The sequence below is a fragment of the Salminus brasiliensis genome, chromosome 1 (assembly GCF_030463535.1).
Source record: "Salminus brasiliensis chromosome 1, fSalBra1.hap2, whole genome shotgun sequence".
NCBI lineage: Eukaryota > Metazoa > Chordata > Actinopteri > Characiformes > Bryconidae > Salminus > Salminus brasiliensis.
Window position 1 is genome coordinate 12,568,096 of NC_132878.1, and position 17,930 is coordinate 12,586,025.

General features: G+C 40.6%; 1 protein-coding gene across 1 annotated transcript; it reads left to right on the plus strand.

Moving 5' to 3' along the window:
- The first annotated feature begins 11,242 nt into the window (after window positions 1-11,242).
- On the plus strand, window positions 11,243-17,361 carry atf5a (activating transcription factor 5a). Its single transcript, XM_072692789.1, has 4 exons — window positions 11,243-11,501; window positions 13,156-13,401; window positions 13,762-14,983; window positions 15,315-17,361. The coding sequence occupies exons 2-4, from the start codon at window positions 13,260-13,262 to the stop codon at window positions 15,499-15,501; spliced, it is 1,551 nt and encodes a 516-aa protein (XP_072548890.1). The 5' UTR covers window positions 11,243-11,501; window positions 13,156-13,259; the 3' UTR covers window positions 15,502-17,361.
- The last annotated feature ends 569 nt before the right edge of the window (window positions 17,362-17,930 follow it).

The following is a 17,930-nucleotide window of genomic DNA, read 5'->3' on the forward strand; positions in this document are numbered from 1 at the left end:
GGATAGAGGTTAGTCGCATCATACACAGCAGACAGCAGGTAAACTGTGTGTTGAGACACATCCCTCATATAGCTCATACAGCTCTATCATTAGATGTTCAAGAAATTGAAGTCGCATTTAGTTGGTTTGGAACAGATAGGATAGCATTTCTTGCCCTCGCATGTCGATGAGCCCTGGGCAGGCAAACTGCCCATTTCTCACACAACCTACATGCCCACTACAAGAACCGACTGTAGAGTTACTGTCTACTATACATTCAGACATTTACATTGGTCGTTGTTACAGAATAATTAACCCTATTAACTTCATCTGTGTTGGTTCATTGGTTTGTAAAGACCATGTTCATACACATCTTATGCAAAACTCATCACATAACACATTTTGTGTTTGATTTTTAAACAAATGCTCTCCAGGACACAAACTTATATATGAACAATGTCTGCATGTTTTCATCAAGCTACATTTTTAAAGTATGTTACATTCAGCAGTTTAAAAGTACTTGTGCTTTAGAATGTGTAGAAGTGTGTCTCTCTAGAGGTTGTGAAATTATTTTCACTTAGAAAAGCACATGTATTGGGTTGTCCATGCTTTTGCATATATAAAGAAATAATAATAAGAAAGAAATATATAGAAGGGTCACAGATAGCATGTCTCTTTTGCAGGCTCCAATTGATATTTTTGATTTCTGAACAAATTTACAAACCTTTAGTAATATAGATCCCGTGTCCCAACTAATATTTGGTCTAGGCGTGTGCTATGTTTGCCATTATTACACAATTTTGATTTAAAATGCTGTATAGTTGAGGACTAGACCCTTTCTAGGAAACGTCTTTCCAAGAAACTGGCCCATGGCGTAATGTGGGGTTGTAACTGAACAGAAACACGATGCTGGAAATGAACAGGCAGTGTGTTCTAAATAGATATGAGTAGGAAGCAACATACTTTTTTTAGAACCACAGTAGTACTCAGAATACACTGCAAACTCTGCATGCCTTTTAAACACCTGGTGTGTGTTTCATATGTATCTCTCACCCCACAGTCCTTATCTTTAGGAACCTGATCTCTGTACTACTAACCAAAACTAAACACAGCGTTAGTTGATCAAATCATTTTAGGCACTATATATATATATAATGTATGGTGCTTCATCAAATACTTTTTAGGATAAGTTAGGAAATTGGGGATGAAGAGGTGAGGTGTTGATCATCCAACATCCTGACCTCCCTAATGCTCTTGTCACTGAATGCAATCAAAAGCTTTCATTCAGAACATTCAGAAAACATAAAACATACATTTTCTAGTTTAGGGAATATTTCATATATTGTGTTTTATTAATGTAAGAACAACATAAATATACATAGAAACTGTCTAAAATGTAAAGCATCTTATTTTCATATTTTCAGAAAAAGGACAAAATGGGTAAAAAAAAATCATTTAGAAAATCAACTAAACAAATATCAGGGCTGTCCAAACTTCAGACACCCCTGGGCAGCCCTGGTCAATAAATGTTTGACAATTGCTGTGACAGCATGGCATGTATAAATGCTATGGCACATTTGATATGCATAAATTCAACAAATCAGTAAAAATAATGCTCTAAATTGTGTAAAGAATTCTTCTGGAAGTTCTCTGGACATGATTTACTAATTTTCCTTTCAATGAAAAATCAACAAAACATGTAATTTGACAGGTGTGTCCAAACTGTCCTTTGACTGCATATAGTAGATATTTTGGATATTACCTTTTCTTTTCAGAAGCTGGACAGTAATTATTGTTTTCTACAGGCGGAACTGTTGTCATGTGGGTGCAGTAATGACTATAGCAACTGCTAAGGCCCCATTTTTGGCAGAGTCATTGTATGATAGACAGTTCTAATGTTTACTTACAGTGCATCCGGAAAGTATTCACAGCGCTTCACTTTTTCCACATTTTGTTAGGTTACAGCCTTATTCCAAATTGTATTAAATTAATCTCTTTCCTCAAAATTCTACACAAAATACCCCATTATGACCATGTGAAAAAAGTTTTCTTGAGAGTTCTGAAAATTTATTAAAAATAAAAAACTAAGAAATCACATTTACGTAAGTATTCACAGCCTTCGCCATGAAGCTCAAAATTGAGCTCAGGTGCATCCTGTTTCCACTGATCATCCTTGAGATGTTTCTACAGCTTAAATGGAGTCCCCCTGTGGTAAATCCAGTTGATTGGACATGATTTGGAAAGGCACACACCTGTCTATATAAGGTCCCACAGTTGACTGCATGTCAGAGCGCAAACACCAAGCATGAAGTCAAAGGAATTGTCTGTAGACCTCTGAGACAAAATAGTCTCGAGGCACAAATCTGGGGAAGGATACAGAAAAATTTCTGCTGCTTTGAAGGTCCCAGTGAGCACAGTGGCCTCCATCATCCGTAAATGGAAGAAGTTTGGAACCACCAGGACTCTTCCTAGAGCTGGCCGGCCATCTAAATTGAGCGATCGGGGGAGAAGGGCCTTGGTCAGGGAGGTGACCAAGAACCCGATGGTCACTCTGTCAGAGCTCCAGCGTTCCTCCGTGGAGAGAGGAGAACCTTGCAGAAGGACAACCATCTCTGCAGCAATCCACCAATCAGGCCTGTATGGCAGAGTGGCCTGGCGAAAGCCACTCCTTAGTAAAAGGCACAAGGCAGCCCGTCTGGAATTTGCCAAAAGGCACCTGAAGGACTCTCAGACCATGAGAAACAAAATTCTCTGGTCTGATGAGACAAAGATTGAACTCTTTGGTGTGAATGCCAGGCGTCATGTTTGGAGGAAACCAGGCACTGCTCATCACGAGGCCAATACCATCCCTACAGTCAAGCATGGTGGTGGCAGCATCATGCTATGGGGATGTTTTTCAGCAGCAGGAACTGCCAGACTAGTCAGGATAGAGGGAAAGATGAATGCAGCAATGTACAGAGACATCCTAGATGAAAACCTACTCCACAGCGCTCTTGACCTCAGACTGGGGCGACGGTTCATTTTTCAGCAGGACAACGATCCGAAGCACACAGCCAAGATCTGAAAGGAGTGGCTTCAGGACCACTCTGTGAATGTCCTGGAGTGGCCCAGCCAGAGCCCAGACTTGAATCCGATTGAACATCTCTGGAGAGATCTGAAAATGGCTGTGCACAGACGTCTCCCATCCAACCTGATGGAGCTTCAGAGGTACTGCAAAGAAGAATGGGCAAAACTGCCTAAAGAGAGGTGTGCCAAGCTTGTGGCATCATATTCAAAAAGACTTGAGGCTGTAGTTGCTGCCAAGGGTGGTTCTACAAAGTATTAAGCAAAGGCTGTGAATACTTATGTAACTATGATTTCTTTGTTTTTTAATTTTAATAAATTTTCAGAACTCTCAAGAAAACTTTTTTCACATGGTCATAATGGGGTATTTTGTGTAGAATTTTGAGGAAAGAGATTAATTTAATACAATTTGGAATAAGGCTGTAACCTAACAAAATGTGGAAAAAGTGAAGCGCTGTGAATACTTTCCGGATGCACTGTACGTGAAACAGCAGGATTTGAGAACAAGGTGTTCTTTGGACCTGGCTATGTAGTGTATGTAGTGTATAGCAAAGACACTGTGACAAATCATATTATTCGACATCTATAACCTTTAATAGCCTCATTCTAACAATGCATGTTTATTTAAATCGAATAACTTTTGAAAAGGCCTATGATCTTTTCAGGAAAGTCAACCTCCCCCTTATGGTCAGCAACACCAAGGAGAGTTTGGAAAAAGTTCATGTTAAAATTAATTGTGACAGTTTTCATACATGAAACCACACAAGCATCAGATGTGGACCTCAGGGCACCACAATACAACACAAGAAAAAAGGAAATATGGGCTCTTTAATTATTAACACATTCTTCAATGACGTATGCGGCTATATCTAAAGCTAACCAATTTTAAAAGGTTTGACAATCGGCCAATCCAGCTGATTGATGATAAACAATGAGATTTGACTTTTGACAGCGTCTTTAAGTGCTGATTTCTATAGGAACACTGCGCACACCACAGCCGTGAATCACCCTTAGCGTAACATTACAGTGTAAACAAATATCTTTTGGCCAACACAGAATCTAGCTGTATTATTATGAGCCTACTTGTTGCAATCTTGTATATGTACATGCAGAGCTTTGCAGGGCAAAATAGTTTTCCCCTGAATTTTAGTTTTTTCAGATTTCCTACTATTTCACTATTGTTGCATTATACTCATTAAGTGATTGATTGGTATTAAAGTGTGCCAAAAAAACATTTCCCACACCATTACATCACCTCCACCTGTCTGGACTGTTAATACAAGGCAGGGCGGATCCAATTCTAACCCTACCATCTGTGTGCTTCAGCAGAAATTGAGATCCATCAGACCAGACCAAGTGTTTTTCCAGCCTTCAGTTGTCCAGTTTTGGTGAGCCTGTACCCGCTGCAGCCTCAGCTTTCTGTTCTTGGCTGACAGAAGTGGAACCTGACGTGGTCTTCTGCTGTTGTACCTCATCCACCTCAAGGTTGGTTGTTATGTGGTGCTTTTTTGGTCGTAACAATTATACAGAGAGGTTGTCTGAGTTACTGTAGTCTTTCTGCCAGCTCCAGTCTGGCCATTCTGTGTTGACCTCTCTCATCTACAAGATGTTTCCATCTGCAGAAATGTCGCTCACTGGATGTTTTTTTTTTTATCACACCATTCTGAATAAAGTTTAGAGACTGTTGTGCTGAAAATCCCAGAAGATCAGCAGTTCTAGAAATACTCTAACCAGTTTGTGTGGCACCAACAATCATGCAACGCTCAAAATCGCTGAGATCTCATTTTCCTCCATTCTGATGGTTGATGAGTACCTGTATCTGCTGGCCCATTATCTGCATGAAATTATTCACTGCACTGCTGCCATTCAATTGGCTGATTAGATATTTGCCTGAATGAGGGCTCAGAGAGTGCATGAATGAATCTCTGAAGGCACTGGAGATTTTACATAGTACTTCAATAGACGCTAAATAATTAAAAACACATAAACTACTGATCAGAATCCACAGTCTAATATTACAGTGGTTATTATTACAATATTTAAGTCAGAGTGTAACATTGCAGTGTCTAATAATAGAGTGTCTAAAATTAGATTGTCTACTATTAGAGTTTCTGATATTAACGTGTCTAATATTCGAGAATCTACTATTACACTACATTGTCTAATATTACAGTTTCTTCTATTACAGTACAGTGTCTAACATTACAGTTTCTTCTATTACAGTACAGTGTCTAATATTAGAGTTTCTACTATTAGAGTGTCTAATATTACAGTGGTTATTATTACAGTGTCTATTCAGTGTCTACTACTCCAGTGTCTGATATTGCAGTACAGTGTCTAATATAATATTAGTGTCTACTACTCCAGTGTCTGATATTGCAGTACAGTGTCTAATATAATATTAGTGTCTACTATTCCAGTGTCTGATATTGCAGTACAGTGTCTAATATAATATTAGAGTGTCTACTATTCCAGTGTCTGATACTGCAGTACAGCGTCTAATATAATATTAGAGTGTCTAATATTCCAGTGTCTGATATTGCAGTACAGCGTTTAATATAATATTAGAGTGTCTACTATTCCAGTGTCTGATATAATATTAGAGTGTCTACTATTCCAGTGTCTGATATAATATTAGTGTCTACTATTCCAGTGTCTGATATTGCAGTACAGTGTCTAATATAATATTAGAGTGTCTACTATTCCAGTGTCTGATACTGCAGTACAGCGTCTAATATAATATTAGAGTGTCTAATATTCCAGTGTCTGATATTGCAGTACAGCGTTTAATATAATATTAGTGTCTACTATTCCAGTGTCTGATATAATATTAGAGTGTCTACTATTCCAGTGTCTGATATAATATTAGTGTCTACTATTCCAGTGTCTGATACTGCAGTAGTGTCTAATATAATATTAGTGTCTACTATTCCAGTGTCTGATACTGCAGTAGTGTCTAATATAATATTAGAGTGTCTAATATTCCAGTGTCTGATACTGCAGTACAGTGACTGATATAATATTAGAGTGTCTACTATTCCAGTGTCTGATACTGCAGTACAGCGTCTAATATAATATTAGAGTGTCTACTATTCCAGTGTCTGATATTGCAGTACAGTGTCTAATATAATATTAGAGTGTCTACTATTCCAGTGTCTGATACTGCAGTACAGTGTCTGATATAATATTAGAGTGTCTATTATTCCAGTGTCTGATATTGCAGTACAGTGTCTAATATAATATTAGTGTCTGATATTCCAGTGTCTGATACTGCAGTACAGTGTCTAATATAATATTAGAGTGTCTACTATTCCAGTGTCTGATACTGCAGTACAGTGTCTGATAAAATATTAGAGTGTCTACTATTCCAGTGTCTGATATTGCAGTACAGTGTCTAATATAATATTAGAGTGTCTAATATTCCAGTGTCTGATATTGCAGTACAGCGTTTAATATAATATTAGAGTGTCTACTATTCCAGTGTCTGATACTGCAGTACAGTGTCTAATATAATATTAGAGTGTCTACTATTCCAGTGTCTGATACTGCAGTACAGTGTCTAATATAATATTAGAGTGTCTACTATTCCAGTGTCTGATACAGCAGTAGTGTCTAGTATAATATTAGAGTGTCTACTATTCCAGTGTCTGATACTGCAGTACAGCGTTTAATATAATATTAGAGTGTCTACTATTCCAGTGTCTGATATTGCAGTACAGTGTCTGATATAATATTAGAGTGTCTAATATTCCAGTGTCTGATATTGCAGCACAGTGTCTGATATAATATTAGAGTGTCTACTATTCCAGTGTCTGATATTGCAGTACAGTGTCTGATATAATATTAGAGTGTCTAATATTCCAGTGTCTGATATTGCAGTACAGTGTCTAATATAATATTAGAGTGTCTACTATTCCAGTGTCTGATACTGCAGTACAGCGTCTGATATAATATTAGAGTGTCTACTATTCCAGTGTCTGATACTGCAGTACAGCGTTTAATATAATATTAGAGTGTCTACTATTCCAGTGTCTGATATTGCAGTACAGTGTCTGATATAATATTAGAGTGTCTAATATTCCAGTGTCTGATATTGCAGTACAGTGTCTGATATAATATTAGAGTGTCTACTATTCCAGTGTCTGATATTGCAGTACAGTGTCTAATATAATATTAGAGTGTCTACTATTCCAGTGTCTGATACTGCAGTACAGTGTCTAATATAATATTAGAGTGTCTACTATTCCAGTGTCTGATATTGCAGTACAGCGTTTAATATAATATTAGAGTGTCTACTATTCCAGTGTCTGATATTGCAGTACAGTGTCTGATATAATATTAGAGTGTCTAATATTCCAGTGTCTGATATTGCAGTACAGTTTCTGATATAATATTAGAGTGTCTACTATTCCAGTGTCTGATATTGCAGTACAGTGTCTAATATAATATTAGAGTGTCTACTATTCCAGTGTCTGATACTGCAGTACAGTGTCTAATATAATATTAGAGTGTCTACTATTCCAGTGTCTGATATTGCAGTACAGTGTCTAATATAATATTAGAGTGTCTACTAGTCCAGTGTCTGATATTGCAGTACAGTGTCTGATATAATATTAGAGTGTCTACTATTCCAGTGTCTGATATTGCAGTACAGTGTCTAATATAATATTAGAGTGTCTACTATTCCAGTGTCTGATATTGCAGTACAGTGTCTAATATAATATTAGAGTGTCTACTATTCCAGTGTCTGATATTGCAGTACAGTGTCTAATATAATATTAGAGTGTCTACTATTCCAGTGTCTGATACTGCAGTACAGTGTCTAATATAATATTAGAGTGTCTACTATTCCAGTGTCTGATACTGCAGTAGTGTCTAATATAATATTAGAGTGTCTAATATTCCAGTGTCTGATACTGCAGTACAGTGTCTAATATAATATTAGAGTGTCTACTAGTCCAGTGTCTGATATTGCAGTACAGTGTCTGATATAATATTAGAGTGTCTACTATTCCAGTGTCTGATATTGCAGTACAGTGTCTAATATAATATTAGAGTGTCTACTATTCCAGTGTCTGATATTGCAGTACAGTGTCTAATATAATATTAGAGTGTCTACTATTCCAGTGTCTGATATTGCAGTACAGTGTCTAATATAATATTAGTGTCTACTATTCCAGTGTCTGATACTGCAGTACAGTGTCTAATATAATATTAGTGTCTACTATTCCAGTGTCTGATATTGCAGTACAGTGTCTGATATAATATTAGAGTGTCTACTATTCCAGTGTCTGATATTGCAGTACAGCGTCTAATATAATATTAGAGTGTCTACTATTCCAGTGTCTGATACTGCAGTACAGTGTCTAATATAATATTAGAGTGTCTACTAGTCCAGTGTCTGATATTGCAGTACAGCGTTTAATATAATATTAGAGTGTCTAATATTCCAGTGTCTGATATTGCAGTACAGTGTCTGATATAATATTAGAGTGTCTACTATTCCAGTGTCTGATATTGCAGTACAGCGTCTAATATAATATTAGAGTGTCTACTATTCCAGTGTCTGATACTGCAGTACAGTGTCTAATATAATATTAGAGTGTCTACTAGTCCAGTGTCTGATATTGCAGTACAGTGTCTAATATAATATTAGAGTGTCTACTATTCCAGTGTCTGATACTGCAGTAGTGTCTGATATAATATTAGAGTGTCTACTATTCCAGTGTCTGATATTGCAGTACAGTGTCTAATATAATATTAGAGTGTCTAATATTCCAGTGTCTGATACTGCAGTAGTGTCTAATATAATATTAGAGTGTCTACTATTCCAGTGTCTGATACTGCAGTACAGTGTCTAATATAATATTAGAGTGTCTAATATTCCAGTGTCTGATACTGCAGTAGTGTCTAATATAATATTAGAGTGTCTACTATTCCAGTGTCTGATATTGCAGTACAGCGTTTAATATAATATTAGAGTGTCTACTAGTCCAGTGTCTGATATTGCAGTACAGTGTCTAATATAATATTAGAGTGTCTAATATTCCAGTGTCTGATACTGCAGTAGTGTCTAATATAATATTAGAGTGTCTACTATTCCAGTGTCTGATATTGCAGTGTCTAATATCACAGAGTCTAACGTGTAAACAAACTCCCACCGGTCAAAACGCCACCGGTCCTGCCATCATAAGCCTCCTTGTTGTGTGTTGAACTTTTGAGGGGAGTGTCACTTGTGCAGACGCTGAGAGACGAGGCTGTGTTCAAAACACACACAGACGCACACAGGCCGCGAGAGGGAGAGCGAGAGCGCGCGCTGCAAATCCCATGGCAACAGCAACCAGGAAACGCGTCTAAAATAGGGGGCAGTGTTCGCTATTACTATAGCAACAGGAAGACGGCGCTCCTTCAATCAGCTTTAGGATTTGCTGAGAGTGGAGAAAAACAAAAGATTGACTCTTTGAATGGCCGTCATTACCCGCAGTGATAAGCGCTTAATGAGATGTGGGCTCGAGTTGGACGTAATGTGCCTCGCGTCACTGTTTGCGGACACACACACACACACACACACACACACACACACATGCTGATGGCAAAACTCAAAACCAGATAGGACTCAACTAGTGTTAAAGAAAACCTGTCAGTGTTTTCAGTCCTGTGTTAATGAGAAGAGCGATACTGGGGTGTCCACGTGAGAAGCATTAGGCTGCTATTCGGATATTATGGGACATCAGGTAATATGGGGCAGTGTGTTAGGTCATGTGGGACGTGCAAGTCATTAGTGCTGAATGATAAAGCTTTTATTCTGAGTCCCACTGTCTCTTTCTGTTCATTTAGGAAGAATAGTTTGCACTTGTGATCATAAACAAAGGTGAGGTTCCAGATGTTACCTGTTATAATATATATATATATATATATATATATATATATATATATATATATATATATATATATATATGTATCAGACATAAATGGTTAAAAAGAAGAGCATATCATATCCTGAAATCATCATCTTCTGAGGTGTGTAAACATGTGTCCTGCATGGCAGTATTTGTTGTGTTTCTCAACTGATAAGAGCATTTCAGGGGGTTAAAGAGGACAGAAGGCAGCCATAGAGATGCTGATGCGGGGGCTTTAAGGATTCCACCTGTTACACACCAGGACGAAAAAAAAAATAATATCCCCAAACTGGAACTGGTCCATTTGGGTCACAGTCTTTTTTTTTTTTTTTTTTTTCGTTGTCCCTTTCTCCTTGCAATAAGCTGCACCAGACATGCACTGACGATGATTAACCCATCAAAGTGAATAAGTGTTTAAAAAGAGTCTAAAATCCACGAATGCACAAAAAAGTGACCTCGTGGAGGTCGATCAACTCAACAGATAAACCCTGCCACTGTACCACAGGTCGATAGCTCGTATATTATTAGGAATGAATGAAAAAAAAGGGGCTGATGTAAGAATGAACGTTGAGCTCAACACAGGTCCTCGCAGTTAAACAGAGACGTTAAAGTCCTTATTCGCATCAAACTTTAACAAAGTTCAGCTCCATTCGTGCAAAAACTTCGCCACTGTTGATTTACTCTCGGGATGTTTACGTGGAACATGTGCACGAAAGAGTGGTGGAGGGAAAAAACGCCGGACAAAAAAACCAAAACAGCGAAGGTGAAACGTCTGACTCGCGGCAGCCAATCAGAACAGGGATGATCAGGCTTCCAGCCAATGGCGGTGCTGCGGCTTCCCTGCAGCCGGCCAATCAGCGAGCAGCTCTACGTCGCTGATGCAACTAACCTGCAACAATAGCCACGCATCTCCTGGGTAGCAAAAAGTGTTCTTCCTCGATGTTGGAAATTAAATAGTCCCTTTGAAACCGCGCACGGCGTGATAATCTCCACGTCTTGTTGAATAAACAGTGAATGAACAAACAGACTTAGCATATGATTAGCGTGTTTATACTCGGGGTACTTGTAGTAGCCGGCAGTTGGCTTAAAAAAGTTATTTTGAAGTTTTCACGAGCATGTCTGATAACGTGGAGATGGACAAGGCGCATGTGATTTAGGACTGAACACCAACAAAAAAAAAAAAAAAAAAAAAAAAGGGGGAGGGGGGGAGAAAATGGGAAAAAAAAAAAATCCCTATCTGATATCTAGGTGGGCGTTGTTGTTTACCACTTTTCCCTTCTCGCCAATAAGGACCACGAGCATCGCGCACAGGGGCGGAGGAATCCACGGCGCCGTGACCGCGTGACGCAGCCGGTTGCTAGGTGTGGATGACCCACGATGCTTTCGCTCAATTAGCCGATTCTCAGTCATCAACTCCGTCACAACAAAGCAAGAGGCAGGAGAGGGACACTCTGCAGGAGAACATGGCTTTTTAAACTCGTCTGCCTTCGTCTGCCCTCCACAAAGCGCCGTGCTTTGCTCTTGCAACGCACCCCAAACACCTCAACCAGCAATAATGGAGTAAGTGAACCCTCTCTACTTACTGCTGTGTTTTGGGACTTTGTCTTCCAGGTGTTCTGTGGCTTGTGCTGCTGCACGGTGATGTTGTCAGCTATGGGAAACCAGTGGTGATCTACTGATCTGAGCTTTAGTTCGAGCTGTCAGGAAAGTTTCTGCGACTTTCCTGACTCCTCATTGCTTCCACAACTGTTGCTAGCCACTGATATGGCGCTGTTCTGCAACTTCTTAGGAGGGACTTCTTTTGATGAGTGCTTATTTAGCTACAAGCCTTTGGGCAGGAAAAGTCAGTATCATCGTCAGTATGGCTGCACGTCGTTTGTAGGACGGTGCAAAGGCACACGGTGGGACTGTGCCTGTTATTAACGTGCTGTCATACAGACAGCTGGCTGGTCCTAACAAAAGTCTTGTCTCGTGCCTTGCAACGACAACGCAGTGGCAGTGAACAGCTGGGCTGACATTATAAACGTTATGTGCCTGGACGTCATTCAAACGTTTGTTGTGCTGTTGTGCTGTTTTAAAGTGACGTCTTGCTTCATCCTAGTCGAGGCATCATCTGAGCCTCATCTGTGCTGCCCTTGTTGAAGTATAGAGAGGAGGCTGAGTGGCTTGGAAACAGGGACAGCAGTTTTAGCTCTTTGTGGAAGATCTGACACCTTGCATTACGTCATTGGCTGCATCCCACGTGCGCGTCCAGCTTCACTCCATACAGTTCAGTTCAGTGGCTTATGCACCTGCCATATGTCTACAGAGATTGCACTCTGGCTGTAATAAGGCTTGTAACAATGCTGCTTTTTTGGACCGTTCCTGCTGTTGGGGCTTTCGGGCAGTTTGCAGAGCCGTGCCAAGCGTGGTGGGTAACAAGGGTAACAATAGAGGCTGTTGTTTTTGAGTTGAGCAGGTTGGACTAGAAACCCCCCAAAACAGACTCCGGTGCAGAGTGTGCTTTGGCTGTTATGGATGATGTTGTCTATGGGAGCTTTTGGAGGCAGTAGCAGCAGTTTTAGGATGGTTTGCGGTGGGAGTGCGCTGGTAGCCTATTCTGGAGTTGTATTGCATTGGTAATTAGGGGTGTCTTTTTGTTGTTGTTGTTTTTTTTCTTTTCATTTTCATTGATGTGCTGTGCTGATAGTGGCGGTAGCGGTTAGAGTAGCTGAATGTGTCTCTGTCTTGGTTAGAGCTGTGAGTTTATTTGGCACTGAATGAGCGTCTGCCTGGTTCACTGGGAACTCAGCTGAGACTCCTAAGTGGGCACAGGAGACTGAGATGGATGGAACAGGTCTAGTGATGGTCTAAATTGGTCCCCTGACAGTTGTTGATGTTTCTAGAGTGATGCTGAAATGCAGTGGACTTGGTGTCATTTACTTCACCAATTTTTAGTTTATTTATAACTTACTATTCTCAAAAAATGGTTACTGTTTTTGTGTGTGTGTGTTTTTTTTTTTTCTTTTTTTTCCACAAGAATGAAAAAATGTAGGTCGGAGGAAAGCCCTTTAAACAGTGGCTTGTCCTGAATCATTCTTGTTTTACTTTAGTTTGACCAAAAAAAAAAAAGGGGGGGACAGTTTGCACTCATGCTGCACTCGCATCTTACTCGTCCGATGTTTAGTGATGCTTTTGGACTGTCTTGTCTGATCGATCTCTCCTCCATTTTTAGGTTTCATAATGCTCACCCAGCCCTGTTTTCTGTGGCTCAACTCTCGAACTACAATACCGTGCACCGTAAACTCGGCCGTTTGAATCATAGGACCAACAGACAGGATGATGGCAATGTCAGCACCCATTTGGAAGACTCTACTTGGCTGCCCGGCAGACCCCCTCGCTCTCTCTCACCCACAGGCTAACCACAGCCAATTGGAGAGGCGCAGAGGGGAGGGGCCAGAGGAGAGCCAGCACTTAATTGGTGAGTTGCAGTGAGTACAGTTTTTTATTTTTCCCAGTTTCAGGTGGGCACCGCACTGCAGCACATTTCCTCCTCCTTGAACAGTGAGTAAAACTACCAATGTGTGCCTGTTTTTAAATTGTTATTGGTCTACATTTGAGCTGACTGGAGCTACAATAATGCTATTATTTTGAACGCTTTGGATTTACGAACTATATCGATCACTCGTTATCATTTTTAACAAAAAATTAAAAATACGAAACGTTAAATAGCGCAAATGCGATCGATTGTTGGCGGTGATGTTTTCTCGTAAATGACTGATTTGCACGTAATATATTGCATTGGATTGACATTTTGTTCTATTTTCTCTTTTCCAAATAGGTGATGGTCTCAGTGACTGGATGACGGAAGAAGTGGATTTCTCCTCATACCTCCCAACCCCTCACTCCTCTCCCTCCCCCAATGCATCCCTTCCCCCCTCGCCCCTGCAGCATGACATCCAGGTGCCCTCCGATTTGGAGGTCATGACCTCTTTGCTGCAGGAAGAGCTTGCTCAGCTGGAGGATTACTTCCTGTCTGACCCGCTCCCAGAGAAAGCCTCCAAACTGGGCAAATGCGACAAAGGGCCACCACCAATGGGTCCCCCATCGTACTACCAGTTGCCCTATGCATCCTATTCTTCTTCCAGCCAATCAGAATCTAGCCCCCTACTTGTTACCCTAGCAACTGGGGAACTAGACCTGCTGAGCTTTTGTGGGGGACCCATTGGCCGATCCAAGATTCCTAGACACGCCCCTTACAGTTGCAACCGCCCCAACGGCAACGTCTGCGGCCGCAAGAGAGTTTCCGATGGGGTGAGGGTGAGTGAAGGCTATGAGAATAGCATCTGGAGTTCCAAAGGAAATACCTCAGGTAACTCAGCTGTTGCGCTTGGTGGAAGCTACAGCTGTATAGAAGATGAACGGGTGGTGGGCAAAGGGTACTGCCTGGGCAGTGCGGTGGAGATCAGAAGGTGCGCCATTTTACCCAAAGAAGAGAAGAACTGCCGCTACACAGAAGAGTCCATCGGGATAAGCAAGATTGTTAGTGGTGGCTATGGCTTTAGTGGGCCCATTCAAGTTCCCCCCCACAAGAAAGATGAGATGATGATGTACGGTGTCAGGGAAGTCAACCTAAATGGAATGGGTGGAGGTTCGGAGATGGAGATGATGAGCGAAGGCAAAGCTGGCATCAACGACATGGTCAAGACTAACATCCCCTGGAAAAGCGAGTCTAACGAAGGTTGCTTTATTCAAGGAACACCCCAAGAAGAGGCCTACCATAATTTCCTAGGCGCCATCAACGAGCCTGTGAAAGCAGAAAGTGTAGAAATGCATCGTCAACATAGCGACTATCACTGCAACTTTCTGGAGGGTCAAGGCCCTGCCTGCTTGAGTGGTGACAGACACGGACACGAAATGGGCGCTCCTTGCCCAAGGGGAGTCTGTTCCTTGAAGGAGGAACCCTGCCTCGTGAAACCAGAGCTGGAGGTCCCCCTCATGGAAACCAATCATGGAGAACGCAAGCAGAAGAAGCGAGATCAGAACAAGACTGCAGCTCACAGGTATAGTATATTGAGCCGGTTTCATAAAATTCTTCCTGATACCTACTAACGTCCAGTAAAGCCAACAGTAACCAGAGATAAGCGACAAAATCCGATGTCATGTTTCAAAATATCATTGATCGAACAAGCCAGAGAACTTCAGAGCTTTAGAGTGTAGAGGTATAGGGCGGCCATGACGTAAGAATAATTGCCTCTTTCTGTGCAGCAGTCAAAATAAAAGTTGACGTAGACAATTTTGGCCACACCCTCTTTGGAGCTACATATAGGACAGCAAAAGCGTGACTCATCAGTGACACTGATGTTGTAACATTGATTTTTGGCATGCTAACAGGTATCGCCAGAGGAAGAGAGCAGAGTTGGACTCACTGGAGGAGCAGCTTCATGGCCTAGAGGGGAAAAATCGAGAACTTCGGGACAAGGCAGAATCGGTGGAACGGGAGATCCAGTACGTCAAAGACCTCCTGATTGAGGTGTACAAGGCTCGCAGTCAACGCCTAAAACAGGAGGCCAGCGCCTGACCTGAAGCTTGGTAGCCTGACACAGATGATGGTCCTGCAAGTAGAATTGATAGTGCTCTAACAGAAAGTGGAATTTAAGTTGGAATGTTTTCTGATCGAATGTTTTTTTGTTTTGTTTTGTTTTTGGATAGGGGCGGGGTGTGTAACTATTGCACGTTACGTTAACCAATCATTTACTTTTCGTTACAAACTGACAAGTCCATCAACAGCTGCAGCACAAACTTCCACTTTTCCAGCTCAAACTCAAAGGAAAATAAATATGCACTGTGATTCTGTCATGGCTTAAATGACAGTTGGCTTTTTGTGTGGGCCTCCTTTTTCGAAGAATAGCTAAAACGGGTCCTCTTCTCGTGTCCTTTTCAGGATTGATGTTAATCAAGGCTGAACACACACGACCTGATTGAGCGCATTATGTTTCATTTACACAAGGCTGTAACGTACTATCACACCAGAATATAGCCTGCACTAATCTTTATTTATCCGAACATAGGTAATTATCTTTTTTTTTTTTCCTTTAATTATTTATGAGCAGTTTCAAGTTCGTAGTACTTGGCAATAGCGCAATTCTTCCATCAATTCAAAAAGAAATAAGCACTGAAATGAAAAAGCAATCTCTTTCAAAACTAATATTGACTTTCAGGGGAATCACTCTTTCCAAAATGAATATTCCCTCAGGAAGAACAAGCCTGATGATTTTTTTTTATTATTATTTAAAAAAAACAATCCCCAGTTTACGTTAGTCCTGCAGCTCAGGTATGCAATCTATGTCCAAAGTCACGGAAGTATGTCAGTTTGTAACTTGATGCTGAAGATATGGCACTGCCTAATGTTATGCGTGTTGATTTCATATTGTTTCAGTCTTGCATGCCTAAGATTTTCACAGCTTTTTGGAAAAAAAAAGAAAAGAAAAAGAATGCCTTTTTGTTCGTTTTGTTGGTTCGGACGACGTTGAACATTACAGCATATCTCTCCAGCTACAGACCTATCTTGAAGTCCTGTTATTTATCTTCTTTGCCTAGTCATTTCATAGAATGAGTGGCATTTTGATTTCACAAACTACTGTTTGGCCCAACGTCTCTGCTGTAATTGCGAAAACAATCAGGGTTTGTGATTTTATAAGGTTTGTTTGCTCCAATTTAAAATAGTGTCTGAAGGGGAGGACAGAAAATCTTTATAGTTCCACTGCTTTTCTGTACTTTAACTAGAACGCTTGAGATGGCTTTGACCAAGCTTTCATTTAGTGTCAACTCAAGTTCCTAGCAATATTTAACCAACATTTTCACCGGCATAATTTATTATTAATTGCAGATTCAATTGTGTACAATCCTGAACACTTTTAGGGGTTTCATGTTTACAGCCTATTTAAGTTGACTAGCCTAGTATGGTGATATTCTAATATCTAGACACAAGGGAAAAAAATGTAGGGAAAATAATCCAGAAGCAAATAGACCCTTTTCTACTCCCCTGATATTTTTTTGGTTAGTTTAAAGGTATTTTATCGAAGATTCATGTATACCTTAAAACCTAGCAATACATCTATTTTTTAATCCTTCTGAATACGTAGCCTAGCATAGATATTGAGAGAGCTAAGCAGCATATCGGTTTCAAATACGCTTTCCTCTTGGCGGTATACAATCATGTGTATGAAATATAGCCGGTTTGTGGTACATGTCACCTTGTGAAGTTGGGATATGAATGTTCGGATTTCTGAGCTACGCGACTGAGCCACATGATGTTCACACCAGCTAAAAACACAACGACGGAGTCATTTTGATGTATCACCTCCACTTAAACTGCTTTGTGTTTATTTTCCCTGTCATTCTTTTTAATTCCAATAAAAGTGATTTGTGTCAGCAAGAACGCATTTCGGAGCTGATGGATTGCTGCATGTGAGATTTCTGAAGCTTATCGGGGAGGCTGGAAAGCCGGTGTGTGTGTGTGCGTGTATATGCGCGCGCGAGAGAGTGTGTGTGAGAGAGGGTGTGTGTTTGGCACGGCAGTGAGCTTTCAGCTAGACAGGAGCAAAACGAGCCACGAGGTTTGGAAGCTAACCTGGAACTTAGCGCATCATTCAGAAAGCATCACCGAATCTTCAAAGCGACTTCTATTGTGACAGGTCATCGACGTCACAATACTTTTCTGTGAAAACGTTCTAGAACGTTGATGATCAATCGCAGATCTTTAACGGTCAGGTTTCTAGAGTGACTCACTGAGTTTTCTCATGTTTCTGTGAGCGAGGGCTGATAGTCGGGCTTTTTAAGGCACAGAAGTAAACGAAGAGACCCCCCTGTAAAATATCCAGGCGTGCGCAGGAGGAGTGATTGTGAGGGAAGCACTTTCTGTCTAAATTTACTGAGGCCTCATAATGCTGGGTTTGAGGTTTATGAGTGACTAAGTCCTCATTAGGCTTTATGCCAGGACATGGGCTA

Bases quoted from the DNA above. Each gene is read 5' to 3' on its own strand.
- atf5a (XM_072692789.1), top strand. From the start codon at position 13,260: ATGATGGCAATGTCAGCACCCATTTGGAAGACTCTACTTGGCTGCCCG. The intron at 13,402-13,761 runs GTGAGTTGCAGT...TTTTCCAAATAG, and splicing joins GGAGAGCCAGCACTTAATTG to GTGATGGTCTCAGTGACTGG. The intron at 14,984-15,314 runs GTATAGTATATT...GCATGCTAACAG, and splicing joins AACAAGACTGCAGCTCACAG to GTATCGCCAGAGGAAGAGAG.